Below are 12520 nucleotides of genomic sequence, written 5' to 3'. Positions count from 1 at the left end.
TGTTGCTGTGGGGGGTGGGGAGGGGAAGCAGCATGGGATTATTATTTATGATTCAGAATAATTCATTGGTGTGATAGATGAAGCTTCTTTTGAATGAATTGTACAGAACTATCAACAAAGTAAAACTTTTTGGTTGGATTATTCCTCATGATGGTGATTTGTGTTGCTCTTTTTTTTTTTTTGGAGGGGGTTGCTGTGATTTGTATTTGGATGTTTTCAAGTGCCATCTTAGTACGGTCATCTGTAGCACGCTCAAATGTAAGCACAAGCATTTTGGCAGGAGGCTTTTTCCGTTCTGTTTTTTTTCTTTCCCTCAATTCCGCCAAGATTGCAAAGAAAAATGTAAATATCCCCAAGCGAAGGTATATTTATTTGTCCTGGTTATTCGATTTTTTTTGTTTTTGGGGGGGGGGGTCTTTTTCTTTTGATCATGTATAATATCTAATATAATATATCCACACAATTTCCATGTCTTTCTTTGTGCTGTTTTTTTTCCTCATATATCTTTTCAACTTGGCGAGCGTGTAGGCTGATTTGTATTGTTGTATTTTGCATAAAAACAAGGACGATCGGGGGACTTTTATATTTATAAAGACATTGATTTAGTGTGTCGTATTGCTGAATATAGAAACTATTAAAAAGACACATGTAGTTTGTTTTTTCTGAATATTTCAGATCTCAGCTCAGGCTAGCTTAGTGTTGTTGTTTTGTTTTGGTTTTTTTTCTCCCCGCTCCTTCAATTTTGTGACTTTGTCTTTGCGGTAATAAACGTTTTCTTGTCCAAAGCAAGCCTCCTGTGTGTACAAACTCCACTGTATGACACATGCTGTTACCCCAGGAATTTTATTTAATCATTTTCATACGGATGAACACGAATGCACCTGTGATGCAAAGCAGAAGCTACAAGTAGCACTTTTTTTTTTTTCCTTTGCCCCTTCGTGGGTCACAGATGTAGCAAAAAGAGTAGAAAATACTGCAATAGCTGTCGCTTCTGGATAAGGAAAAATCCAAAAAGCAATAAAAAGTCCATTACAGTAACAATCGGCATAACACTAAAATGAGCGTTTGGCTTTGACATAGCTTGTACTTCCTCTCACATTTCTCTTTGGGGTGACGTATGAAACAAATTTGATCTGAGAGAAGACTAAGAAGTGGCAAGCAAATGAGTGTTAGCGCGGCAACATCCCGAGCCAAGATCTTTTTCAGTCCTGTCGTGATGTCAGGAACCTCATTCAACTCGTTTTGATATACGAGGAAGTCCTCGGTTTGCTGTGAATTTTAGATCCTGTAACCTGAATTGGGAAAGGTGCTCAATCGCTAGCGCAGTAGTAAAGTCATAGTTACGCTCATTATTGTTTACAAAAAATACTTCTGGAACATAAATAGAAAACAATCCAATAAAAGAAAACAAAACTGAATTCCGCAATAAATTGTTTATGCCACGCAGCAAACGCGCTCAATCGTAAATACCAAGGACCTTCTTGTGAGATTTGCAAAGTGGTGGAAATTTCTCCCAAAAACAAAAAACTCTCTTCTTTTCCCATGAATTCTTTTTAATTGCCATGGAAGGTTTGAAAATGTCTGCCACGGTGCAGGTCGCGTGCACGCTCGATAGGGTTTAAAACTGGAGATTACAGGTCAACGCAGACTGTCACTTGCTGCACCACTACAGTCGTACATTGCGTACCGTTTGTAATATGAAAAGCTCACATGTTGGGAGTGGTCATCAACTGGCGACAAAATTATAGAAACAAAAGTGCTATGGGCAACTCATTTAAAAGCCGACTCTTACACATGCATTACATGTCTGACCAGCCTCTCCCCCCAAATGACTACGTGACTTTTAGAGTTGATGTTTCAATTAAAAAAAAAAAAAACAGAAGGAATTTGAACTTCACTTACATGAAATGAAGTGTGTGTGGAGATAGCCAGTGAAGGACCGGACCGACAGTAACGGCGGCGGCAGACTCCAGCTGAAGCTAAGCAGTCGGATTAAATGTTCATGGTGGGAGACGACTGCACATGAAACAGCTGCAGAGGAAACGGGGCGCCCTTTGGGAATCCAACCGTGGACGTACGGGAGCATCTCTATCACTTGGAATATGGTGGGAAAAAATATTTCAGTAGTTCAATTCAAATCAAATGTCATTTCACAATTTTTGCTCAAAATAATTTGGCGATTTTGCAGCAAATTGACCACTTTCACAAATTAGAATGACACTTGCTAGTCTGACGATTGACGGATGCGTTTAAATCTGTCAAGTCACCGGGAACACTTCATTAGGCACAACAAAAATTCTGCCTTGAGAAGCGTAAGAATTTTAGTTGGACTTTCGGTGCAAAGTCAATCACAATTATTTTTGCAAAGGTAGATTTTACAATTCAACTTCAGCCCCTCAACAGTAAATATTCTCATTTACGGAAGCTGAATGATTGTGCAGCTAAACGGCAAATTGTAATCCTAGATGTATTTATGCGCCCCTAAAAGTATTTTTAAGCTAATTTAAAAAAATGTCTGCTTATTTTTCTAGCACATCAGATTAATTTATTTATTTATTTGAGATATTTGGATTTTTTTAACTCAAGTTTGACTTAAAGAAAGCGTGCGTAAAAAAATTGAAGACATTTGCAAACTGCATCCGCTTTTACTTTGTAAAACAATGAACAATCATTTTCTGACATGTTGCGGACCGAACCAGGAACTGAATCACGTCTTTTTTTTTTTTTTTAGAAATTTTCTTTACCGTCAACTTAAAACCATTCCGTTTTTTTAATAAAGTGACATAAATGAAAATGTTTTTTCATCCAATTCATCAATTAATTGACGAAAAAGTTGCGGCCATAACGTGAATCCTTCCCTTTTTGAACCCAAATGCACAACGAAATGCACCATATTCTAATTGGTTGAGCTGCGCGTGCATTTGCGGTATCCGAGCGGTCGCGTTCGTCCATTCATTTCTGAGCGCTGTTAAAAATCCGGACTTTGGTTGTCGGGACACACAGCGGCGTGTCTCCAGTGTACCGCTCAGCACTCACGGTGCCACGACACAAAACCGGCAACCACATGTGTCCTCACTTCTACTCCTACCGCCTGACCCGGCGCCGCCGCAGCTTTCCGAGTGCCGTCTCGCGACGACGTCTTTAGTCAAGAGGCTGGGGGTCGGCGATGGGCATGGTGTGCAGCACTTCGTCCAGCAGCTGCAGAGCGCGGTGGAGGTGGATCTCAATCCAGCAGGGCGTCTCCTTGATGCTTTGCCGCGGGTAGTCGGGCCCCCAGCCCTTGACGAAGCTCATGCGCAGGATGCACAGCCGGCGCAGGTCGTCCACGCCGATGCCCGCCGCCGCCGACAGACCTGCGGACGGAGAGGCTCAGTAGCAGAAATGGAAAACGGGTCATACGGGAGAACAAGCGAGCAAAGACAAGAATGTTGAAAATGTGTTGCGGTTGACGTTCGTCACGCAGTCACCAGAAAAAGCAAACGGCTGAATTAAAGCAACAAATATTACAGGACTCTGGACTCCCTGTTGTGAGGTCACAAGATTTTTATCTACCATGTGGACATTTTGGAAGATGTAGGATGAACTTCGGTGCAGTGAATAGAAGGGGACTAAGCACAGAGCCTTGAGGGACAGCTGGTGGTGATGTGCGTGAATAGAAAATTGGAAAAGAGCAATACACTCACTGATGGCCGGAGCGATGCCACCCACGGAACCCGGGCCGGGAATATTGCCGGCCACCGCCGCCGCCTGGGCCGCCGCCGCCGCTTGGGCCGTGGCCGCCTGCTGCTGCATCTGCCTGTGGCACTGACGCAGGTCAAACACCTGGCGGAGACAAACGCAGGCATGTTGGGCGTGAACTTGAGCGCACCTCAGAGGAGCAAAAGAGAGCGTCTGGTTTCACCTTGATGTAAGCGCTGGGGTAGATCTTGTGCACGGCGTCCCCGGGGGCGCGCCCCGCCTCTCGGTCCAGGTAGTAGCTCTGCACGAACACGGCGTGGTCGCTCAAGCAACGCACCCACACGTCTCCTTCGCCTTTGCACTCCAGCTGCACACCTTTGCCGATGTGGAGCCTGAGAAGCCGAGCAAAGGAAGGCGTCATGACGGAATATTGACTTGGTAACAAATACAAAGTTCTTCATTAGATTTTCATCTAGGGTGACTTACTATCAAACTATATTAGAAGCAGCAGAAAAAGGAAGAGGGAAGGCGGTCAAAGACCAATTATTAAGACCTGTGGGAATTGTTTTCAATGACGGAAAAATGTGGGCAAGTACCTGGCTCTCTCAATGTTTTCTGTTCGGTGGACGTTGCTGAGCTGGCCCAGGCAGAAGCGGTCGCCTCCGGAGGGGTCCACGTAGCCGTCCACCGTCACTATCGGGCATGTGGAGGGCACCTTGAACGTCTCGCCGACCTGGACGTCCATCTCGAAGTACGCGATGGAGCACCAATATTCTGGAGCTGCCACAAAAAAGTTCGTTCAAGATAGCTCGAGTGCTATGTGAGGGATATGTTTGACCAAAAAAAAACTCACCTGGGTGATTGGATATCGGAGGCTGGAATGCTATTTCATTGCTAACAGACCCTGCGGGAATCACAGAAGAAGAGTGGAATTACGAATTATGTTACGATTCTACTGGTCGAGAAAGATTTTTAAAAGGAGACAAATATTGCTTTTTTTTTTTTTAGACTGCAAATGGCGCTTGCGTAACAACGCCACTGCATAATTGAACCATAACATAAAAATAGAAGAAAGGAAGACGCCCGCATACGTACAGTAATGTCCTGCGTGAGGCATGGGCGTGTGGTGCTGTAGGTGACCATTTTGATGCGGCGGCACCGACGGCGTGAAGCTGTTGTTCCGGCTCCAGTTGGAGGTGGAATCTGAAAAATGAAAATTTGTCACACTTCCTCGAGACGATCCTACCCGTTGAACCGCTGAGAAGCACTCGGGCCTCACTCGAAGGTCCCGCACTGATGGCGGAGAATGCGGAGGTTAACGCCGAGCCGCTGCCCTCGGGCGGCGTGAGTAGCGCGGGGCTGCCGAAGGCGTCTGGCGGGCCGGGCCTGGACGGAGGATGCTGGATGGTCTGCAGGTGGCTGTCGGCGCCGGGATGAGACTGCGGGTTGTCGTAGTCGTACTCGTCTTTTACCATGAGTGGACCTGGTGAGTATAAGCAAGGAGCGCACTGAAGAAGATCGTCACAACGAGCACAAAGGAACATGTCAAACAACGTACCTGTGCTTGTAAGTGTCAGTCCAGAGAGGTCTGCAAAGAAATAGAGATCATGCCGGACTCAATTTTTCATAGAAATGTTGGACCGGATCAATTGGTCAGGAAATTAGCCATCAGCCGGATCATCGAGCATTTTTTTTTTTCTTTTTTGGGGGGGTGATGCCGTATAAACGTACCTATGCCTGGCGACACCACTCTCTCGTAGTGGTAAGGATTGACACAAACGTTGTCACATTTGAGGTCAAAGGCATACTGGCAGTATTTGACGTGCTTTAACTCATTCTTGTGCAGATCGGGCCACCGCCACAGTCGCGCATAAACAACGTGCGGGAAACCTTTACGTCCCGCGACCTGAAACAAAAACATCCTCGTTACAATTTAAGCAAGGCCAGAATAAGAACAGTTGATCTGCTACGATACCGACCTGCAGGCGGCCGTCCAAAGTGCGCTGGATGGTCACACACTTGCTGGGATGCGCTCCGTTGGTCGTGATGGCCGTGATGAGGGAGTCCAGCTCGTCCTTCTTCTCCTTCAGCTTCTTGACCAGGCTCTCGATGGCCCGCTTGGCGAAGCTCTCGCTCTCGCCGCCTTGTCTGTGGCACATCAAGCTGTGCACGATGCTGAGGCAGGCGTCGTTGCTCGTGGGGGTGTTGGCGATGGACATCCTGCTCCTTGGCTTTCAGCCTTCGGGGAGGCCCGCTTGCTGTTTTTTTTGTCGCCAGTGAGGCGTTGCAGCCGATACAAAGCGGTCTGGAAAGATACGACACCGGTGAATTAATCAGATGTAATTCTGTCATACAATGGATGTGAAACAACCCAATTAGAGTCTGTAAAATCATATTCATTGTGCCTCAATTAGGGCAGACCTTCCTAAAGATAAACTATCACAAACGCCCACCTATTCACATTTCAGCATTTGGGAATCCACCTACTAACATTTTTTTTCTGTGAACTCTAAACTTGACTACGGTATAATTATAAGAACACACAAACATGAAGAGCTTTCTGGCAGCCTTTAAACAGCTTTTGCACTTGACCCAGCTGTGCAGGTTTACCTAATCAAGTGTCCGTTGAGTGTAAAGTAATACAACAAAATTATTAATGGCGATGACAATAAGCCGATGTAAAGGTAACCACTGGTAGCCTTGTTTCGCACAATTAAAGGGCTTATATTAAGTAGTTCCAAGGAGCACGCGGAGTAGCTTACGAAAGCCATTCCAACAGTTGCTTCGTTGAGGCCCTTCTTGATTTACAGTAACAATGCTGAAGTTGTACAATAAAACCCACGCCGAGTACAAACAAAATGATCAACTCGCAGCCGTAGCGTCAATAAACATAGCTCCGTCCCAAAAGGAACGTACAAATGGGGAGTTTTTGAAAATTATGATAGGGGTGTCGGAGGGTAGCGATTAACTTGCTAGCCCATCGCAGCTAAGCTAAAAGCAACTTCGAGCTGACTAACCTTTAGTTCAGTGACGGTCGTGAACAACCTGGTTACTGCGTGGCAGTTGTTTCGAGTGATCCGAAAGCGGTTTTATCCATCACCCAAAGCGTAAATGGCGACAAATTTAAGAGGTCGGCGAAGCTAGTTGAAGCTACCAAGGTAGCAGCCCACGAAAATAAACAAATTCCTCCCCGCCCCACAAGCGTCACCAGTGCGCATGCGTCAAAGGCTTTTCGTTTTTCCCAATCCCAACAGCCACCCCTCCAATTTGTTGTCATGTTTTCAGCATTAAAAAATTTGAAATAAGGCACTATTCTTATCGTAAAAAATCCCCCTCTGCTTATAGAAAAAGCACACACAAAACACGTTTTCCTACTATTGGTATTTGCTTTATTTCTCCTCACAGCAAGCAAGCATTCAAACATTTCCTCCCCACCAAAAACCAGCAGCAATTTACACAGTAATAATAGAAATGTTATTTTTTTTCTTCACAGATAATATCAAATTAAGTGTTTCCGCTTGGGGAAAAAAAGTCCATCCATGAATCAATTTTCTACTCACTAGTGTTTCCCAAACTTTATTGAGCCCCGGGCACACATTTAACATGAAATGTCTCATTGGACGTAACTAAGAATGACAATAAAGGGATTTCTATTCTATTCTATTCTATCTAAGTAAAAACTTCATAATTATTGACTTTTATTTATAGTTGCGGCAGAGAGTTGGTGGTCGTGGGGGGCGCAAATTGTTTTCTTCTTGCTAGATGGGGCGTAACATAAGAATTGAGAAGCAGTGAGTTAACCTAACCTTTTTTTTTGTTTGTTTGTTTTTTTTTGTTTAAACATACCAGAAAGCCGGAGTGCTCTGAGAAATGAGAACATGACAAGGCTGGAGCCAAGACTCGAATCGAGAACTTTAAAACTGTGAGGCAGAGGTGCTAACCACTTGTCTACCGTGCTAAAGCACTTGTCCTCGATAGGGCCGCAAGTGAGCTGCAGCCTTTGCCAGCAGACTTGGGCAAGAGGCCACCCCTGAATTCGTCACAAACCATTCGCACTCACTTTTCACACCTCGGGACAAGTTCGTGGCTTCATTGAACCCAATTTTTTGTGGAGGGAATGTGGGTGGATGAACGTGCAAAAATAAGGAGAGATTCAAGCCTGAATCTCAGAATGTTGTGTGCGACTTTGAATAAAAATTCAAATGAGCACTTTCCAATGGAAATAAAGCAGGATGACTTTGAGTGTGTCTTGGACTGAAATCAAATCTAGTTGACATCCACTTGGCCCACTGAAAGTGGAGCACTGATCCGCGATTGTTTCCGCAGTGTTATTCCACCATTGTTGTTATCTACTTCCGACTGTTAGCAGCAGCAGCTAAGTGATGATGTGCCACGTATTTTTTTTTCCATTTGTACGGTTGCCGGGGGCTTCGATAAGGTTGGGGCGGCGCGCGGGGCCGAGTCAGAAAAAGAAAGCGGGAGGTCTCCGAGGTCAAGCCGACGGCGGGGTCGCCGAAAGAACGCTGGCGTTGGGGACCAGGAATCTGACACCACCCTCTCACAAACGTTGCCACTTGGAGCGGCGTCCCGGCCTGAGTGACGGCCCACAAGACTCCAGGCTCCGACACCTCGTTATCGCCGTGGCATGGCAGCGGGCAGAGAGGCCCGCCAGGCATGTGATGCAAGAGGGGATGAGGAGGATTAAGGTTGTCAGGCAAGCGGAAATCAATAGATCAATTCGATCAAATCTATTCACAGTATGCGTTTATTTTCCATATAGATAATTGGACAGGTATGATAATATAAATCAGTAGATGAAGGACAATGAAATATAAATCGATATATATATCAATAATTTGTAAAAAGTAACAGACCCCACGAGGGGTCTAAACATTCCTCTCAATTTGTGGGGAAAAAAATGTCAAATTGACCAAATATGGACAAAAGAGGTTTTGGCCCGACGGCTGTGATTTGCAAAATAAATAATTAATTTCCGGATCAATTACATGATATCGGCTCATCACCTGATAATCTCTCACGACAGAGTGATTGGGAATCACTGGTCTAAAAATGTCGTCAACGGAAAACAACAAACGAAGCGATATACTGCACCATAACATTTACATTAAATAATAATAGAACTCTGAAGATTTGCATTTCTACAATTTACACTACGCAGTGTCATCGTTAAAGTGTGACTATGCGTGGATACAACAAGCATATGTTAGAATCCATCAGTGCACAGTCTCTTATCTCTGTGGGGGTGTGCGTGTGTGTGTGTGTGTGTGTGTGTGCGTCACTATCTACAGCCACACTCCGCCACGACCATGCCCTCATATTGGTTGTTGAAGGTGATCACCCCGTTATCGTAATAAAGGAGCGAAATGGGCTCCAGCTTAGTGGGTACACAGCAGGCACGCGATGCCCTCTCCGGACTCTTAACGCTGACCAGTGTCTGCACAATGGCATGTTTGGTGGGCGAGACCTCGGAGGTCATGGGCGGGCCGCACACGCCGCGGCACATGTAGGCCTCGTAGCCCACCGGCTGGATGATCCACGTATCCCAGCCGATGTCTTTAAAATCCACAAAGAGCGGAGTTCGCTTGCAGGTTTCGCCCTTGACGCCGCGGCGCACCCGAGCGGGGCTTTCGTAGATAAGCTTCAGCTCGCCTCGGTTGTGGTCGACAAACGGCCGGAACGGATTCTGCTCCGCGTTCTCCGGACGCTCCACCTCGCGCGCATTATCGCGATCGTTGGGCTCGTCCGAGAAAACGATCATCACCGCATTGTGTTTCCGCTCCACGTTTCGCTCGATGTCAACGAAGACCTCACCCTCGTCCCACGTGAGCGCCTCCTCGGGCCCTAAGATGGCGACGTGGACCTGCAGCTTCGGAGTGGCTCCGTACTTCCGCCAGAGAGCAACGGCGGGAGTCAGGTCCAAGGTCACCCAGCTGTTATCCTTGACGTGGATGTGCGTCGTCACCACTTCCTCCAGGTCTTTGGACTCCTCCTCTTGATCCCACCTTCTCACCTCTTTCCCGACCTTCCGGGTCCAAACGACCACATCGCGCACTTTGTAAATGCTCACCTTGCACTCCAGGCCAGCCGTGGGTCTTTGGGCTCTCTGGACGAGGGTGAAAAGGCGAAGCTCGGCGATGGTGATGTGTTCGTGGTGCGGCACCGAGATGTTGAAGAGCAAGGGGTGTGTCCTTACACCCCGGACTGTCAGCCCGTAGGGGGAAGAATCTGAAAATATCAACAAGGAGTTGGAAGTCACATCCGTGCAGTCTGATCTGATCATCCAAGCAGTTGCAACGTTGATCCTTGAAACCGATCTTTGGAAAAGTCTACTGAGGTTCGGCAGAGTGGGCAGAACCAGGTCCAGAAAGTAAAAACCATGAAGCAGCTTGGGTCGAGCCACCGGTGCCGCTCGAGTAGAAGCACCTTTGACTCAAGCCAAATTGTTGCGAGAGTTTTTCTTTTTCTGGACGTGTATTTGCCAACTCTGGGGTTCGGTGTGCCTTGAGGAGCACAATGACCCTCAAAGCAAGAAAGTAGTTTATCAGACGAAAACCTTGAAGGGTGAAGAGACTGAGAAGTGTACCCTTGAGTCTTGATTTTTAGATCTCGTAGACGTACCGTTAAGTAAGAGATGAAGATTGTGGCACAGATTAAATGATGAGGCTTCAACTCAAACCTCAAAACCCTCAAAGCAATTGCTTCTGCAAAGTTTGGATTGAAATTCTTCATCTGAAATATGAACTAAAACCACGAGAGGTACGACAACTTGTCAACGGGGATATTAGCCCAGACAAACCGAGATTAAGGACATCGCCGATTAGGGCAAACCCTCCAAAAGCAAGAAATGGATTTTGTGAGGTACTTTAAGATCGGCCTACCGGGTGCTACTTCGATTTATGATAGTCCAGTGCGTAACACAAATGGTTCAACTCCTTATGATGAATTTCCAAGTATTAAATAAGCTCCATTCCGAAAGACGGATTGTGTGGTGTCATAAAATTCCCTCTGAGTGTGTACCTTCGTTCTTGAAACTGCGGACAATGTTGGCGGAGGGGCCGGCCGTTCGCTCGTTGGCAAATCGCTCAAAGAGTTCCAACATGTACTCTGGCGGCTCCTTCGGCGACACCGTGGGCCTCTGCGGCGGTTGCCTCTGCCCCGTGAGGTTCAGCGTGGACAGAAAGTGGCTGAGAAAGTCTTGCGCGTCACGCACATCTCCAACCAGAGAAGGCCTCTCGGGCGGCCGGACGGGACTGCTCCAGCTCGAGGCGGTCAACGTGACGAGAAAGACACTCAAGAAGCGGAGGGTCATGGTGTAAGCTTATCCAAAAAGTAGCGGATGACACGATGCGAGCGGAAGGACTCAACCGGGGTCGACGTGCAACGGGTTGGCGCGGAGGCCGAGACAAAACAGCTTTGCCCTTGCCGATGGCGTGCGTCGGTTCGGAAGGGCAGGGCTGCGTTGTCCAATGTGTGCCGCTGACATGTTTGGAGATGTCATAAAGGTCCTGCTCGGCCCTCCTCTAAAACATCCCAACCCACCCCCTGCATGGCACTCACGCCTCACCACCTCTTACCTTCTCGTTTCGACCCTCCTTACAATGCGCATTCCGGCAAATGTAATAAGTGCGACACTGTTTTCAAGTACTGTACTTAAGTCGATTTTTCAGCTGTCTGCGCTTTACTTGAGCATTTATTCTTCAGACAACTTTTAAAAACAGGTTATCCGTACTCATAACATTCACTGTAGCGGTAATTCTAAAAATGATGACATTTTGAGAAAGGCACACCGGGATAGTTTGCATAGAGATGTAATAACACGTTTACAAGCGGCACAAGAGTTGATGTTTAGTTAGCGACTTACTTCCTGTTGTAATTTACGGATAAATAATAGCATGCAATATTCTTTAACATAATGTTTGAACTTTTATGTCAGTGTTTGGCATTAACATAAGATAGTGTTAGACCACAGTGTGTTCCAAGCACTGGCAGAGCGCGAAGGGGTGCGAGGGCCATTGACAGCCCCCCCCCCTCGAAATATGCTTGGACCCCGCAGGTGCTAGACCAAATAATATACTTTTGAGTGTTTTCCAATTTTTTCCGGGAATTTTTTTCCCCATTTCCTTCCGTTCCCTGTAAAGAACATAATTTTTATCAGCATTTTCTGTTTGTTAAAAAAAAATACTGATAAAAAATTGGGGTTGTGCGGACCCCCTGAGATATCCTTGCCCCCCCCAAATAAAAAATCCTCGCTGCGCCAGTGGTTCTAAATGTACAAATTGAGGTTACGTCATCACCGCCGTCGGACTGAAACGCTGTCGTAAAACCTCCGTTATTAACTTTTTAAAGGCAGACTTGTGAAGGCATCTTTTTTTTTTTTTTTACTGGAGCTCATTAAATGATGTTGATTTCGCAGACCCTTATGCGGCATCCGTAAAAGGAAATGGTAAAACACAGTCCATAATATCCGCAAATCTACTGCTTTTTTTTACTGCGAGGAGCTTCGGCAATGATAATTCCAACATAATCTGCTGCTGAGTCATTGCTGAGTCGCCAAACTGAAGATGCCTTTAGTCGCAAAGTCATTAAACTCCCCCAAGGAACATATTGCCGCTCACAATAGTCTTCGCTTTGTCTCGTCACAAATAAATCATCCTCATATTTGGAGATTAATGACTCCGGGGTTTTGTTTGTCCTATAAGCCTCGGTTTTAGGAGAACCAAAGAGCAACAATAATAACTCATTGTTAGGCAAACAAGAAAAGCGCACCAGAGGGATTTTCACAAACATACACGCAGCTCCAATATCTTACAGTTTATTGTAC

At 46.2% G+C, this 12520-nt stretch overlaps 2 protein-coding genes across 2 annotated transcripts; both read right to left on the bottom strand.

Annotated features, from left to right (window-relative positions):
- Positions 1–827: 827 nt before the first annotated feature.
- On the bottom strand, positions 828–6899 carry smad4a (SMAD family member 4a). Its single transcript, XM_088281339.1, has 11 exons — positions 6696–6899; positions 5658–5983; positions 5410–5584; positions 5237–5266; positions 4958–5161; positions 4774–4881; positions 4532–4582; positions 4275–4458; positions 3902–4070; positions 3684–3822; positions 828–3353 (listed from the first exon to the last, which is right to left on the bottom strand). The coding sequence occupies exons 2-11, from the start codon at positions 5895–5897 to the stop codon at positions 3142–3144; spliced, it is 1512 nt and encodes a 503-aa protein (XP_088137465.1). The 5' UTR covers positions 5898–5983; positions 6696–6899; the 3' UTR covers positions 828–3141.
- Positions 6900–8977: 2078 nt separating this feature from the next.
- bmp10l (bone morphogenetic protein 10, like) lies at positions 8978–11008 on the bottom strand. Its single transcript, XM_088282044.1, has 2 exons — positions 10717–11008; positions 8978–9924 (listed from the first exon to the last, which is right to left on the bottom strand). The coding sequence occupies exons 1-2, from the start codon at positions 11006–11008 to the stop codon at positions 8978–8980; spliced, it is 1239 nt and encodes a 412-aa protein (XP_088138170.1).
- Between the last annotated feature and the right edge of the window lie 1512 nt (positions 11009–12520).

The sequence above is a fragment of the Idiotropiscis lumnitzeri genome, chromosome 18, assembly GCF_059441095.1.
Source record: "Idiotropiscis lumnitzeri isolate Australia: NSW breed Sydney's pygmy pipehorse chromosome 18, RoL_Ilum_1.0, whole genome shotgun sequence".
Classification (NCBI taxonomy): domain Eukaryota; kingdom Metazoa; phylum Chordata; class Actinopteri; order Syngnathiformes; family Syngnathidae; genus Idiotropiscis; species Idiotropiscis lumnitzeri.
The sequence above is the reverse complement of the archived record's forward strand: the minus strand, read 5'-3'. Positions and strand labels throughout refer to the sequence as shown.

Excerpts from the sequence above, each read along its gene's own strand:
- smad4a (XM_088281339.1), bottom strand. The coding sequence starts at position 5,897 with ATGTCCATCGCCAACACCCCCACGAGCAACGACGCCTGCCTCAGCATC. Across the intron at positions 4,882-4,957 it reads CATCAGTGCGGGACCTTCGA|ATTCCACCTCCAACTGGAGC; the intron begins GTGAGGCCCGAG and ends TTCATTTTTCAG. Across the intron at positions 4,583-4,773 it reads GCCTCACGCAGGACATTACT|GGTCTGTTAGCAATGAAATA; the intron begins GTACGTATGCGG and ends TGATTCCCGCAG.
- bmp10l (XM_088282044.1), bottom strand. The coding sequence starts at position 11,008 with ATGACCCTCCGCTTCTTGAGTGTCTTTCTCGTCACGTTGACCGCCTCG. Across the intron at positions 9,925-10,716 it reads CCGCAGTTTCAAGAACGAAG|ATTCTTCCCCCTACGGGCTG; the intron begins GTACACACTCAG and ends TGATATTTTCAG.